The sequence below is a fragment of the Apteryx mantelli genome, chromosome 5, assembly GCF_036417845.1.
Source record: "Apteryx mantelli isolate bAptMan1 chromosome 5, bAptMan1.hap1, whole genome shotgun sequence".
Taxonomy (NCBI): domain Eukaryota; kingdom Metazoa; phylum Chordata; class Aves; order Apterygiformes; family Apterygidae; genus Apteryx; species Apteryx mantelli.
The window spans coordinates 77,499,152-77,511,897 of record NC_089982.1 but is presented as its reverse complement, the minus strand read 5'-3'; the positions used below and the strand labels follow the sequence as shown (position 1 = coordinate 77,511,897).

Below are 12,746 nucleotides of genomic sequence, written 5' to 3'. Positions count from 1 at the left end.
CTCATTCTCTAGGCTGCTCATTCACTAAGTCACTTAATGAGTTTTTCATAAATCGTTTTCCCATGCATCCCCTTAGCTTGCTGCTTGGTTTTGAGCCTCTCTGTTTGCAGCCTACTCGCTGAAGCTTGGGATTTGCTGCATCACTGGCGGCTGATAACCCAATTTGAGAGTCGTTGTTCCTGGCAGACGTGCATACGCCTGTATACATATGTATATTTTTTTGAAGTATTTTATATAATGTAATCTAGAATTTTCATAAGCTTTTTCTCAATTTAACATAGCGATCCAGATTGTGAGGGCCATCGCTGTGAGAACAGTAACACATATGATCATCAACAGTATGATGGAGAGGAGAGCCAAGATGAAGACAGCTGTTCAGAGCATAGTTCCAGTACCTCAACGTCCACAAATCAGAAGGAAGGAAAATACTGTGACTGCTGTTACTGTGAGTTCTTCGGCCATGGAGGAGTAAGTTGTTGGATTTTCAATTTGTTTTTTGTTTTGCTTTTCTTGTCACTTACTCATCATCTATTGCACATGACTTATCAGGCTGCACCTACAGAGGCAGCGATGAAGCTTGCTCTAGAGATAAGAAGTAAAAGGAAGCTAAAAGCATAGGTAGAAAGTCATTTTCCTCTTTGAATTGAACAAATAAAACAAATGAAAGTAGTTCAAGAGCAATAAAAATGAGTAAAAGATTTAGGAAGCAACTGGCTTGGATAACAGATACCGTGTTCAGCTGTGAAACTGCAAGCAGGGGCATTCAGCCATTTAAATAACTTCACAGAATTCATGGGCTCGTCTGTAATAGTACACATATAATTAGATGAATTTGGGTAAAGGTGCGCTTAATATAGGATGTTTTAAAAGTGTTCTTGGCAATTTGTCAAGCATTTTCTTGGTTTTAAAAATCTGAATCCTCAAAGTATTCACTTTAACTTGATTTAAAAAAAAAAAGAGAGGAAAAACTACTCTTGCCTCAACTTAAGCAGTGTAGATTTAAATATACTTTTATCAAGAGAAAACCCGCACTACCTTTTCCTTGTCTTCTGTATTACAAACAATTTTCTTTACTGGTGCATTTTGATAGGTACTGACTTGATTTTTGCATTTAAAACATACTTTATAGAAATCATAAAATTCTGAAGTATACAGGTTACACAAAATCTTTTTCCGTATAGTCTTTATTTTAGTTTTTAAGGTTTCGCTTGAAGCATCTTGAAGTTAAATTCATACCCCTAACATAGTTAGCAAGTTCTCCTGTTCCTATCTCTTCATTTTCACAAATGAAATGCTAAAAGTTGTCACAATTTTTTTTTTCTTAATTTAAAATGTTATTTTGCTGCTAGCCTCAATTGCAGTTCTTTGTAAAGTCTGTTTCAGTAATCAGGTCGCTACTGGAATTTGAGTCTCTGACATTTTTTCCTATTTGAAGTGTAAGCTCTGTTTTATTGGCCATGTCAGGGTCAGTGGCAGCTTCATCTTAAGGCTTGCAGTGAATTAAAAGCCCCTCGCTTGCAGCTGAAAGGAGCAGGAGGGGGATCCTATTTCCTCCTGCATGTTCCCACCCACGGTTGGTCTGTCTTTGACTGACGTGAACTGATTGACATTGAACAGACATTACTTTTTGCATAGTAAATTATTCATTTTGCTGAAATGGCAGAATGCTAAAGGATTTTTTTAATTTTTTTTTTAAGTCAATAGACTTTGTTTTCCTGGTTTAGTGAGTTGAACTGTTTTAGCTTCCAAGCAGATGGGCGCCAGCCTGGGAGTGAGGGGGGTAGACAGGCAGGAGGGAGGAGGAATGAGGAGTTGGGAAGCAGAAGCAGGGATGGGAATACAAAGAGGTGGAACATGAAGCAAGTTTTCATGCTGCAGCAGCGATAACAAGTTATTGATGCAGCTCTGCTGGGTGTATGTGTGCTGGTGCACTTCACCGCAGGGCGATGAAGTCTTCACAGTTACAGCCCAGAGTCCCAGCTAGCCCAAACTCAGGAACTGACTTGATAGAAAATGGAAACAGCAGCAAGTGACTGCTCCTTTCAAATTGTCAAATGGGGTACAATGATCACAGGAAAGCTCCTCTCTTGCTTTAAAGGCCTCCCTTTGTCTTCTCACTTGTGCGTTTCCACTGCAAGATCTGTCACTCTTCCAATCAGAAAACCTGGTTCCTGAGCTAGCCCCAAGTCTGGCAGCTCTGTTGCCTAGTAAATGTACTTTAAATACACCTGCAAACAGTATGGCATTTGATATTCAAGTTTGGACTTTCAAAATTATTTGAATATTCCTAAAATTTCAAAATCTCAGAAGTATTCAGTGAGATTTTTATATCTGGTCACTAAATGTTTTGTGTCATGTCCTTCAGCCACCAGCTGCACCAACCAGTAGAAATTACGCAGAGATGCGGGAAAAGCTTCGTTTACGTCTAACAAAAAGGAAAGAGGAACAGCCGAAGAAACCAGATCAGATATCTGAAAGGGAAAGTGTTGTTGACCATCGAAAGGTGGAAGACTTGCTACAATTTATAAACAGCTCTGAAACCAAACCAGTAAGCAGCTCTCGGGCAGCCAAGCGAGCAAGACACAAGCAAAGAAAGGTAAGATACAGAAGTATGTTTGCCCTAGAATCTCATTTTCTTGGGTTTATAAGTGTATTCCATGTGCTCTCTGCAAGTATACCACTGTATACTGACTATATAATAATAGTCTAAACTTTTTCTGTGTAGTTAGTGCTACACTGCCAGTCTGCACATACACAGCTAGTTTACCTGTTGTGGTGTTATCTTAGAAGCTATGTAGAATGGGAAGAGTCCTCACAATGTTGTTGTCGTGTGTTTTGTTGCAGGTCAGTTTTAGACTGGAATTTCCCACACCTCAGAAAATTATTTCTAAGTGTCAGAAATGTTAAGAGTGATTGTTTTGCAGAATGGGCATATAGAAATGGGTGGTTATTTTAAAAAAAACCTAGCGTTTGTTTTATTGGAATATTAGTTATGGTAAAGTATCTCTGCAGGAAGCCAGGGAACATAAGCACAGTGCACTCATGGTGGTGGAAAAGTCAAGATTTGGTTTTGGAGTGATGGTGCTGGGCACCTTGCTGTCCTGACCCACACAGATTACATGCTGTGTCATATGATGACATGAGAGCCAACATGAAGTGGCAAGCTGCAGAGAGGAGGAAAAAAAGTGTTAAAGGTTGCTTTCAAATGGAAATTGGCAAAACCATTTAAAAAAAATTTTAAATGTGGCACTGAAATTGTTTTGAAAACTGCATTTACTGAGTTAATGCGGGAAGATTACTTTGTTTTTGCTGGACAAGCAGCAAATTTGTTTTTCATGCTGGAATTTGTGTGTAAAGTTCAAGGTATAAGCAGACTGGTTGCTGAATGTTTTTGAATTCTGGTAAATACATTCTGTGATCTCACGGTGAATACTTCATGTTTGTGGGCTGGTTTGTTGGCACTAGTTCTCTGTTCTTTAAATACCTCTATGGGTTTGGAAGATGTAATGTTTACAAGTTTTTATCCTTTATGTTCATGTCGTAGCACTACTCAGCAACTAGAGGGTTTTGTGAGTTGTTTTTTTTTTTTTTTAATAGAAGCAAAATTCACTTTTCTCAAGCAATACAGTTTGAGTGCAAAAAGAAGAACAAGTGGCAGCTTTTTTTATAGCTTTTTTTGCATGACTTCTGTAACTGTGAAAAAGGAATCCCATACAGGCACTTCTGAAAATGCAAGAAAATATATGTGCATGATTATTCTTAGTGTTTGACTGTCATTTTACTGATGGTGTAAGTAAATCAATGATACACAGCAAAGTTTTAGGCATTTGCAATAATGGCTGGGAGAAATCCCTTAAATGATTATGAACTTGTGGCTGAAAACAAACTCCATAATCTTTACTATTTTTGACAACTTTAATATAGCTTTAATGTGCTTTGTGACCTATAGGTAAAACTAACAGTCCTTAAAAATAATGTTGCCTGTGGATAATTTTATGGTAATACAAATTTTAATATAGAGATTGTATTTTTCATACTAAATCAGTAAATCATCGGTAGATTTTTTGACCTTTTAAAATGCCGATTAAAACTGTACTGTGGATTGGTCAAACTGGTTTTGCTGTCAAATATTTTGATGGCTGCTTTTGCTAATATTTGTGAATATTGAAACAGAGCAGCTCTGCTACCATTGCATCTCCCCGTTTCATGCTACATATGACGCAGGCAAACTCGAGGCACCTTGGTGATACATATGTACTTGTGAGAATGGAGTTGAATGTTGCATCTTCAACGGGTCTTTTTGGTTGCGGAAAATTTTCATCCCGATTGTATGAAGCAACCTGCAAACTTGTACAAATATAAAATGCTCTGTAACTTAAGGAACAGTATTTCCTTTCTGCATGTGTTTTTATATGGAGCTATACTTCGGAGTAGCAAAGAGAAGATCAACAATTGGTTTTGACAACATTCAAATATGTTACAGAAAATAGAAACACAGAAAATATTTTAATGTACTTCAAAGGGCAGCTCTTGTATAAGTGGTTATCTGCTTGCTGTGGCAAGCCTCCTCTTAAGTGTGTTGGTACATTAACATCCTAGGGCTTGCAATGTTTGTAGAGAAAACTAGTAATAATCCCTAAAATTCTAATTTCCAAAATTTTTTTCACTTCTATTACAACTATTGTTATTTTGCAGCTTGAGGAAAAGGCTCGACTTGAAGCAGAAGCCAGAGAAAGGGAGCATCACCAGTTGCTTGAGGAACAGAGGCGGCGAGAGGAGGAGGAGGAAGAGAGGCTGAAACAAGAATTGCAGCGGCTTCAAGAACTTCAGCAGTTGCGGGCCGTAAAGAAAAAGAAGAAAGAACGAACGAGTAAGGAGTGTCAAAAGGTGGACATGCTGACTCGGAACTGCCAGGCCGTGAAGGAGGCTGTCCCCAGTGCACCCGAAGACATTCAGAACGGTACGCTCGAGCAATCGGAAAAGATCAAAACCTCCCCTGCTTCGCTGTCGAGACACGTGAATCATACAGAGCAGGGTCCAGTTTCTGAGTCGGGCTGTGAACTCTCCAACCCCGTAAACACTAGAGACTCGAAGCTGCTTTATCAGAAAGAGGGGAGTGTAAAACAGCATGAGCCCCTCTCTTTTCTGCTTGATATTATGCATCAACATAAAGAAGGAAACAGCAAGCAGAAACTAAAGCAGATAAACAAACCGTGTGCTGAACCAGTGAAAAAGCCCGTTGAATCCCCCAAAGCAGCTGAGGTTCAGACTAAAACCAGAAACCAAATAGAATCCAAAGCAAAAGCAGCAGAGCTCCCGACGTTTGCAGAGCCTAAAAAAGAGGAGAAGAAATTAAACAACAACAACAAAAAGCAGTTGAACCATGTAAAAGAAGAGAAAGCCCCCCTAATGAGCGAGTCCCCTTCACCGAGTGAGCAGCAGCAGAACAGTAAGCTAATACTTGCCGATTCCCCTCAGCCAAAAGGCAAGAACAAGAAAAACAAGAAGAAAAAAGGAGACAAAGTCAACAATTCCATTGGTAAGTGCGTAAAAAAGATAAAGACCTTGGGTTTTGTTTATTGTTACCATTTGAGTCCAAAAGTTTGAAATCTTAATCTTCAGTCAATCCTGCCAATGTACAATGAGAGAAACAGAAAAATTGGTGTCAGGAAAACTCAGGTCACTAATGAAGTCTTTAGTTTGTTTGCTGGTGTGTTTGTAATCTGAAATTACTTAGGTGCTTTTAGGAGATAAATATGGTTTTAGTAAAGAGATGCAGAGTGCTTTAAAATGGGAATAAACTAGTATATGCTATTGTTTTTCTATATATATTTTTATGAAACAGTCAATTTAAAAAAGCCAGGCTCTTCTGTATAGTGGATCTTGCTTAAACAGATACTTAAAATAATTCAATAGCATGCTGAAATCCATTTTGAATTTCCTTTAAAAGCAGGGCCATTTCTCCCGTAGCATTAAGAATATAGCATCTAAAATTGGTCTTACTCATTTTGTGCAGGAAAAATATGGGGATTCTGCAGCCAAATATTTATTAATTATTCATGCATAAATGTGCGTTTTTTCCCAGTGGAAATAATTCTTTTTGTACTAGTTTCATTTACAGGTGAAGTAAATACAAAAGCTAGTTTACTGTTTTTCATTATTATTTGCCAAAGCGAAACCTTATGGAATGTTATTTAAGTAGTAACGTTTGGCCTTTTCTGCATATGAATATCGGTCTGTGCTAGTACAACGGATTTGTGTGTGTTTGTTTATCTGATGGACGCTCACACGAGTGGCGCTTGCATGCTTTTCTTCCTGAAGTGCTCTTTTTGCTTTCCTAAAAGCAGCTAACGGGGCTGATACCCAAGCAGACAAGCACATGCAATGCCGGCTGGTTTGCTTGTCAGCTCGCTGCTCCGGCTCCTGTTTTCAGGCACCGGTTTACTCATGCAGTGGCTTGGTCCCCGCTGGGCCGCCGGTCGGGGTGGCCGTTCCGCGGGGCGGACACGCGTCTGCACGGAGCACCTGCTCCCTCCGCGGCCATCGCACGTGGTAGCGCTGCAGGTGTTGGGTGTCTGCTCCCCAGCGCGGCTCGCACTGCCCTCCTGGCTGGCAAGCGCATACGTTCGCAAGACTGTTCCTCTGATGGCAGGCTTTGCCAATGTTTCCAAATACGTATATTAAGCTTCGGCACAAAACTGTAAGCAAAATTCCCGGTCGTTGCACGCGCTCGGTGCGGAGCCTCATTTTGTTTTTGCGGTTTCACCATTGGGTCGAGTGAAGCCCCGGTTCTCTCTCTTTAAAACTCTTCTCATTTTCGTTGCTTCCGCTTTGCGTCAGTCAAGCTGCTATGCCACCCTGAGCCCGTGGCTGATGCCATCGCCCGTGTGCGTAACGTGTTTGACTTTCTCAGAAGCCTGCAGAGGAGAACGTGCTGCAGGCGTCTTGTCCTGTCTTTCTGCTCCTAGTCCAGAGCCGTTTGAAGGGAACTACTGAATAGGAAAGTGTGTTTGCAGGGGGGAGACTCCTACCATAGCAAGAATTTAGGTAGCTTCCTGAAATACGTTTTTTTGTCTTATTTTTTCCCCCCTCCAGTCTTTCCTTCTGCCTAAATCAAGTAGTACTTACACTTTCTGAAAACCAATGTTTAAATGTGAAAAGCTGCAGGGCCGAGCCTCTTGATTTGTGAAGAGGTGATTGTGTTGCTCTGTAATGAAGTCCAGACTCCATAGCTGCTTTGCTTTAAGTAGTTCTGCCTTTGGAACAAAAAGTAGGATACTGTAATATACAGTTTTTCATTTGGCTTTAATTTCTTAAAGACATAGGGTTGCTGTACCAAATCAGCAAACACACAAAAAATCATTCCAACTAAGAAAAAAAATCTAGAACAAGGGTAATGTTAAGGGCTTGAGAGTTACAAGGCTGCTTTTTGACTGAGCTTGAAAATGAAACGTTAGGGCAGCGAGCATGGGGGCTTCTGGAGCAATCTCCATTTCTTAAAGAATTTTATTCTGGCGGATATTCCAGCTCCTCGTTATGGGGAGACTGAAGAAAATGATGGCTGTCGGGAGCCCTGCATTTCCAGGGCTTTCCAGTTTTCTAGCAGTAAATTGCAAGGCAAAAGATCTGCCTCATTTTTTGAGTTGTCAGCAGCATCCTTAGAAAAGAGCCATTCGTGCCCGTAATCGCCAGGGCTCGGCAGTGTCCTGGTGCGTACACGGTGCTTGCCATTACCTCGAGGCTCCCCCTTTCTGCAACGTGTTCTGAAACGGCTACAGAAATGAGGTTGGAGTATGTTTATGGAGTATTTTTAGGAGGGGAGGCTACAAGAGAAAAATAAATTCTCAAATTTGTTTCTACAAAATTTAACACTTTCCGAAGCTTTTTTTAGAAAGTATAAAAGAAGAGGACTATCCGCTGAGACACTATAATATGCTAACAGACTTTAAAGAGACTTGGTTGTTATCGCTGAGGGCCTAAATTTAGACCATATTAAAATATACTTAAAAACATGTTTTTTAAAAAATCCCAATTGAAAGTGACGTGACTTACTCTTTCATGGACATGGCCTGATGATGAATGTCCCAGAGGGAGTACAGCAGCTCTACAGAACCCTAATTCTTGGAGTATTTTACTTTATAAATCCCATGTTAAAATTGTTTGTAAAGCTGCCTTTTTAGTAGCAGGGCGAACAAATTTCAGGCAGCTGAACACTGTTCATTCGTGCTCGTTCTTGGTGGTTTGTGCTACCTGCTTCACTGAGCCCCTCTGTATGGTTTGACCCTTTTTCATGTGTGATCCAAGCTCACGGCACCTTTTGCAACCCGTGTGATCAGTAAATTTCTGTTGATTCTTCTCTTGCTTGTTGCCAGTTACAACTCCTTCAAAACTGAGCAGAGGTACTGCGTGTAGGGTTTCTTCAGAGTGTCTTTTTAAATACAAATCTGTAATAATTTAGCCTAAATGTGGTTGTTTTTAACCAGCAGCCTGTGAAGTTCAGGCAGTTCTCCAGAAATGTCTTTAATGCAGCAGCTTCAAGCTTTTTCCTCTCTTCCCCCCCGTCCCCGTGGAATCTAACTTAGTGTAATGCTTTTCCCTTTGTAGATGATGTGTTTCTACCCAAAGACATTGATCTAGACAGTGTGGAAATGGATGAAACAGAGCGAGAAGTGGAGTATTTTAAAAGGTAAAGTGCTGTAACCCTTACACAGCTGTTGTGCTTCTTCCCTAATGCCATGGTTTAGAAAGAACAGGCTTAATAACCAACTCCTAGCAGAAAAGCTTATGTTGGAACATCTCAAATTCTGTTGTAGCTGACATTCTGCATACTATAATAAGGGACAAAGCTGTAGATTTATGGGCACAAATCGTAGCTGAGTAGTACAAATACAGAAGTGCCAGAATCGTCCCTCTGTACCCCAAGTTCTCATCAAGGCTTTCAGAATATCTTCAGAAACTATCTTTTGTTTTCTATAAGCAAAATTTGCATGAATATTTCTTTTGTTATCCACAGAGACCAGTTACTGGCTAGTGTTTAAAAAATATTAAGTATGAAAAATGCTATGTTAGGTGTAAGGGTTTTGCAAATAAAACTTCACATTTAAAATTTTGGAACATATGTTTCAGAAAGGTTATTTCATGATGGTTTCTTACCTGTTTATCCTTATAGAAGCTATTACTCGGGAATTTTATTCTGTACATGAAGTAGAGATGAAACAACTGCAGATACTAGCTTGTCAGAATCATAAAAAGGGGATGATAATGCTAGTGCAAGGACACTAAAATAATAAAATGAGTTGGTGCTTATACAACTGTTTTTTCTTATGTGCATTTCAGTTGCTTTTGGTGTTTGTGCCACATGCTAGTTGTCTTCAGTTTTCAAATACGAGCAGACAGCTCGTGTTTACATAATGTAGCACATGTTCTTCCATAATACCAAAATCTAGTTGCATTTTGTGTTCTTCACTGGTGGCTGGGTGTCCTACTTTGCCATGAATATCCAACATGATGTCCAAAACTTCTGAAACATTGCAAACTAATCAGTTTCCTACAATTGAATATTGAATTGAATCATGTTGTATTTCACAAAAAAAAAGCATTTATTTAGAAGGGATTTCTTTTTTTAAGATCAGACTTTCATTAAGGTATGGATTTCAAACTTCTAATTTTTTGTAGTTTTAATTGGCTATATGATTGGGAAGTAACATGTCTGAGTCTTACGTCTACTCTTGTGCTGCATCATATCTATACAAAATTCAGATATCTGTGATTTAATGATTTAATAATGGAGTTAAAATGTGATAGAAGATGTAATTTTAAGCAGTATACATTCCATATTCTTTAAAATGATTTTTCTGAGTAAGGCTTGGAAAGTTGCGCCAGGTAAAGGATTTTTTTTTTTTTTAATCTAAATATAGATTTTATAGGTGAAATGTGGCATATACTCAATAGTGCTAGTGTCGTTATAGCATAAGCACTTTGTTACAGGTTTTGTGTAATATGTGTAGGTTCATTTGAGTTTGCAGTATCTGTAGTAATAAAACCAAAAAAAATGCTTTTACCAGTTCTCTACCTCTACTACTTAATAGGATGAATGAAGCAAAGTATCTTAGCTGTAGGAATTCAGCCAAAGTTTGGACATTGATTCATCAGACATGATTCCAAATGAGCAATTAAAAATTTTAGCAGTACTATTTTATAATCGATTCGTAATGATTGATGTAATCCACTCCTTTACCTTCGTCTGTTGGAAAGTGTGCATAGCTCTCTCTGTCCATTTTTTTTTATGCATACCTGATTAGAAGAGGTATCTGAAATGGCTTGATAGATCCTGTTCCAGGGGAGAAAAACAGCTACTTATGCCATGAAGACACCCTTAACACAAACACTTTCTATACTTAGATGATTTTTCCAGTGTAATCACAGAATGCTAGCAACACTGCTTGTTTCAATAACCCTCCGCAAGAGAGAGCCGTGCAGGCTCACTGAGTTGTATAATTCATGCTTTTTACTGATACTTTGTTAATCATCATCTTTTCTTCTTGCTTCGTAGCAGGATAATAGATGGATACATTAATTACAGCCTGACTTCAGAATTAATTTAGCAAGCTACTTTTAACTTTAGCATAGAAAGAGGGAAATAAGTCTAGTTCTAGTTGTTCTCTGTACCTTCTCTAATTCCCTCCCTCTATCTGCTCCCCTTTTTTTGGCTTTCTTTTTTTTTTATGGAAGCTGTATAACTTTCCAGAGAGGGGTGTCACATGGTTGTTAATTTGATGCTGTCACAGAACTTTTTAGCCTAAACAGGTGACACCTTGCTTCAGCATGAATTAATTATCACCAAAATACCTGCTTCTTAGCATGCGCCAGTCTTTTTCAAATGTTGTTCCATAAATGTGCATTGTGTCCAGTGAAAGCTACTGAGTGCATTTTTGTTCTAAAGATGCTTTTTTCCAGATGTGCGGACTATTTATCTGCTGTATTATAAGCAACCCTCCTTTTCCTAGGCCTTTGTATCAAACATAACTTTGCAGCAGCCATAAGGACGGTGTGAGAAGGAGCAGCATCCCGTTGCCTTTGGTGCTTCTGCTTTACGTGTTACCTGCCATTCACTCTTACTGTTACAAGGTTTTCGGTAAATACAGCAGTGTCAGCTGTTTCTAGTTAGCATTCAGCTAATTTCTGTGTTGTTAAAAATGCAGTGTTCTTTGCTACTTCTCTCAGTTACTCTTGGTAATACATTTGGTGTTTAAAATAACTGGTTTATAATCCACTTGGGTGGACAAAGCGATTTTTTTATTTTTTTTAGGTATGATTTTTTTGAAGAGGTTTTGTCCTTATAAATGGGAGCTGTTCTTCCAAAAAGGGATAGTATCTGTGGTTTGATTTAGAGTATATTTCTTTCGTTTTATCACTTGCTTCTTTCTTTTTTTTCACTCTTTCAGATTCTGCTTGGATTCTGCCAGACAGACAAGGCAGAGACTTTCCATCAACTGGTCCAATTTTAGCTTGAAAAAAACCACCTTTGCTGCACATTGAAATGACACAATACGGGGAGGGAACCCTGCAGGAATCAATGAACGACAACTCCACTTGCCTGTCCTGCTGTGCTGAGAGCTTACCTGGTCTTGAGCCAGTGCTGCCTTGCCTTGTCCCCAGTGCTGTGTGGATCTGCACTGAACCCTTTGGCCTGATAATTCTTGCGGACTGAAAAATTGCCACTTTCTACCTGAATTTGTTAGCTTGTGTGCTTGTAGTCTGTGAGTGAGACTTACTTGATTGTAGCTGTATGCCGTTGGAGTTGGAGCAATAGCTCTTCTCCATCTCCTTCTGAATGCCTTGGCCTCAAAGACTTTAAATTGCTTAGGCTTGGGTGGAGGCCAAAATACTAGTTTGCATCATCTGCAGTGGCTCCTGTCACTTCTGCATCTAGCTATGTTTTGTCATTCTGACTCCTGACAAAGGAATGGACCTAGTCAGTTGTGCTTTCATCTGCTCCAGATTTCTCCTGACATGACTTCATGAAAAAGAGGCTCTTATGGGACAAGTATCTCCTCAGTTCTTTCACAATCTACTGTTTAAGAGTGTACAAGTTACGCTATTTGTGTTTTGATTTTTTTTTTTTCCTGACTTGTAGCCAGCTTGTGTAAGAATACTTGCAGAATGAGAAAATTTAAAAAAGAACAGTACTCACACTATCAAATCTGTTATAGAGTGTATAATTGTATTAACACTGAAGCCTATCTGGCTACTTTTTTAACATATTGTTAAGTAATATTAAAATCATGTCTTTCTTTTTGAAAGATGGAATACATTAGTATGGCAGAAGACCTGTGTCTTGCTTTTTTCTGCTTGGGTGGGGGGAAGGGAACAAAGAAACAACGAGATTGAAAAAGCGATGGTATTCTAAACTGAACGTAATCTTGTGTTAGAACTGGTCAGTGAATGCTACTTAATTTAGCGTGTTCCTCTATAAACATTTATATGCAGCTCATCTGATGGGGAAAAAAAACACTACTTGCTATAGCGAGAAAGACTCCTGCTGAATGCTGGAATTAAGTCTGTGAATTCTGTGAATTATCGTAATGCTTCTATTTTAATAGATAGCTTGTGAGAAAAAAGATAATACAGAAGTTTCCAATTTAATGTCAGTGTAGAAAAAAGTAGGTAGGTTCAATGCTGCTATCATGTAAATATTTAACAAAAATATAGTAATGTCTTACAGGTTGCAAAGTTTTGTCCAGCAT

At 39.0% G+C, this 12,746-nt stretch overlaps 1 protein-coding gene across 1 annotated transcript in view; it reads left to right on the top strand.

The window, feature by feature from the left end:
* The window catches only part of FAM193A (family with sequence similarity 193 member A), a 79,982-nt gene extending 67,663 nt beyond the window's left edge, over positions 1-12,319 (top strand). Inside the window, exons 18-22 of the mRNA XM_067298292.1 lie at positions 282-468; positions 2,366-2,596; positions 4,696-5,539; positions 8,605-8,686; positions 11,445-12,319. Of these exons, the coding sequence (XP_067154393.1) occupies positions 282-468; positions 2,366-2,596; positions 4,696-5,539; positions 8,605-8,686; positions 11,445-11,538 (1,438 nt within the window). The 3' untranslated portion in view covers positions 11,539-12,319. The remainder of the gene's footprint in view (positions 1-281; positions 469-2,365; positions 2,597-4,695; positions 5,540-8,604; positions 8,687-11,444) is intronic.
* Positions 12,320-12,746: the final 427 nt, after the last annotated feature.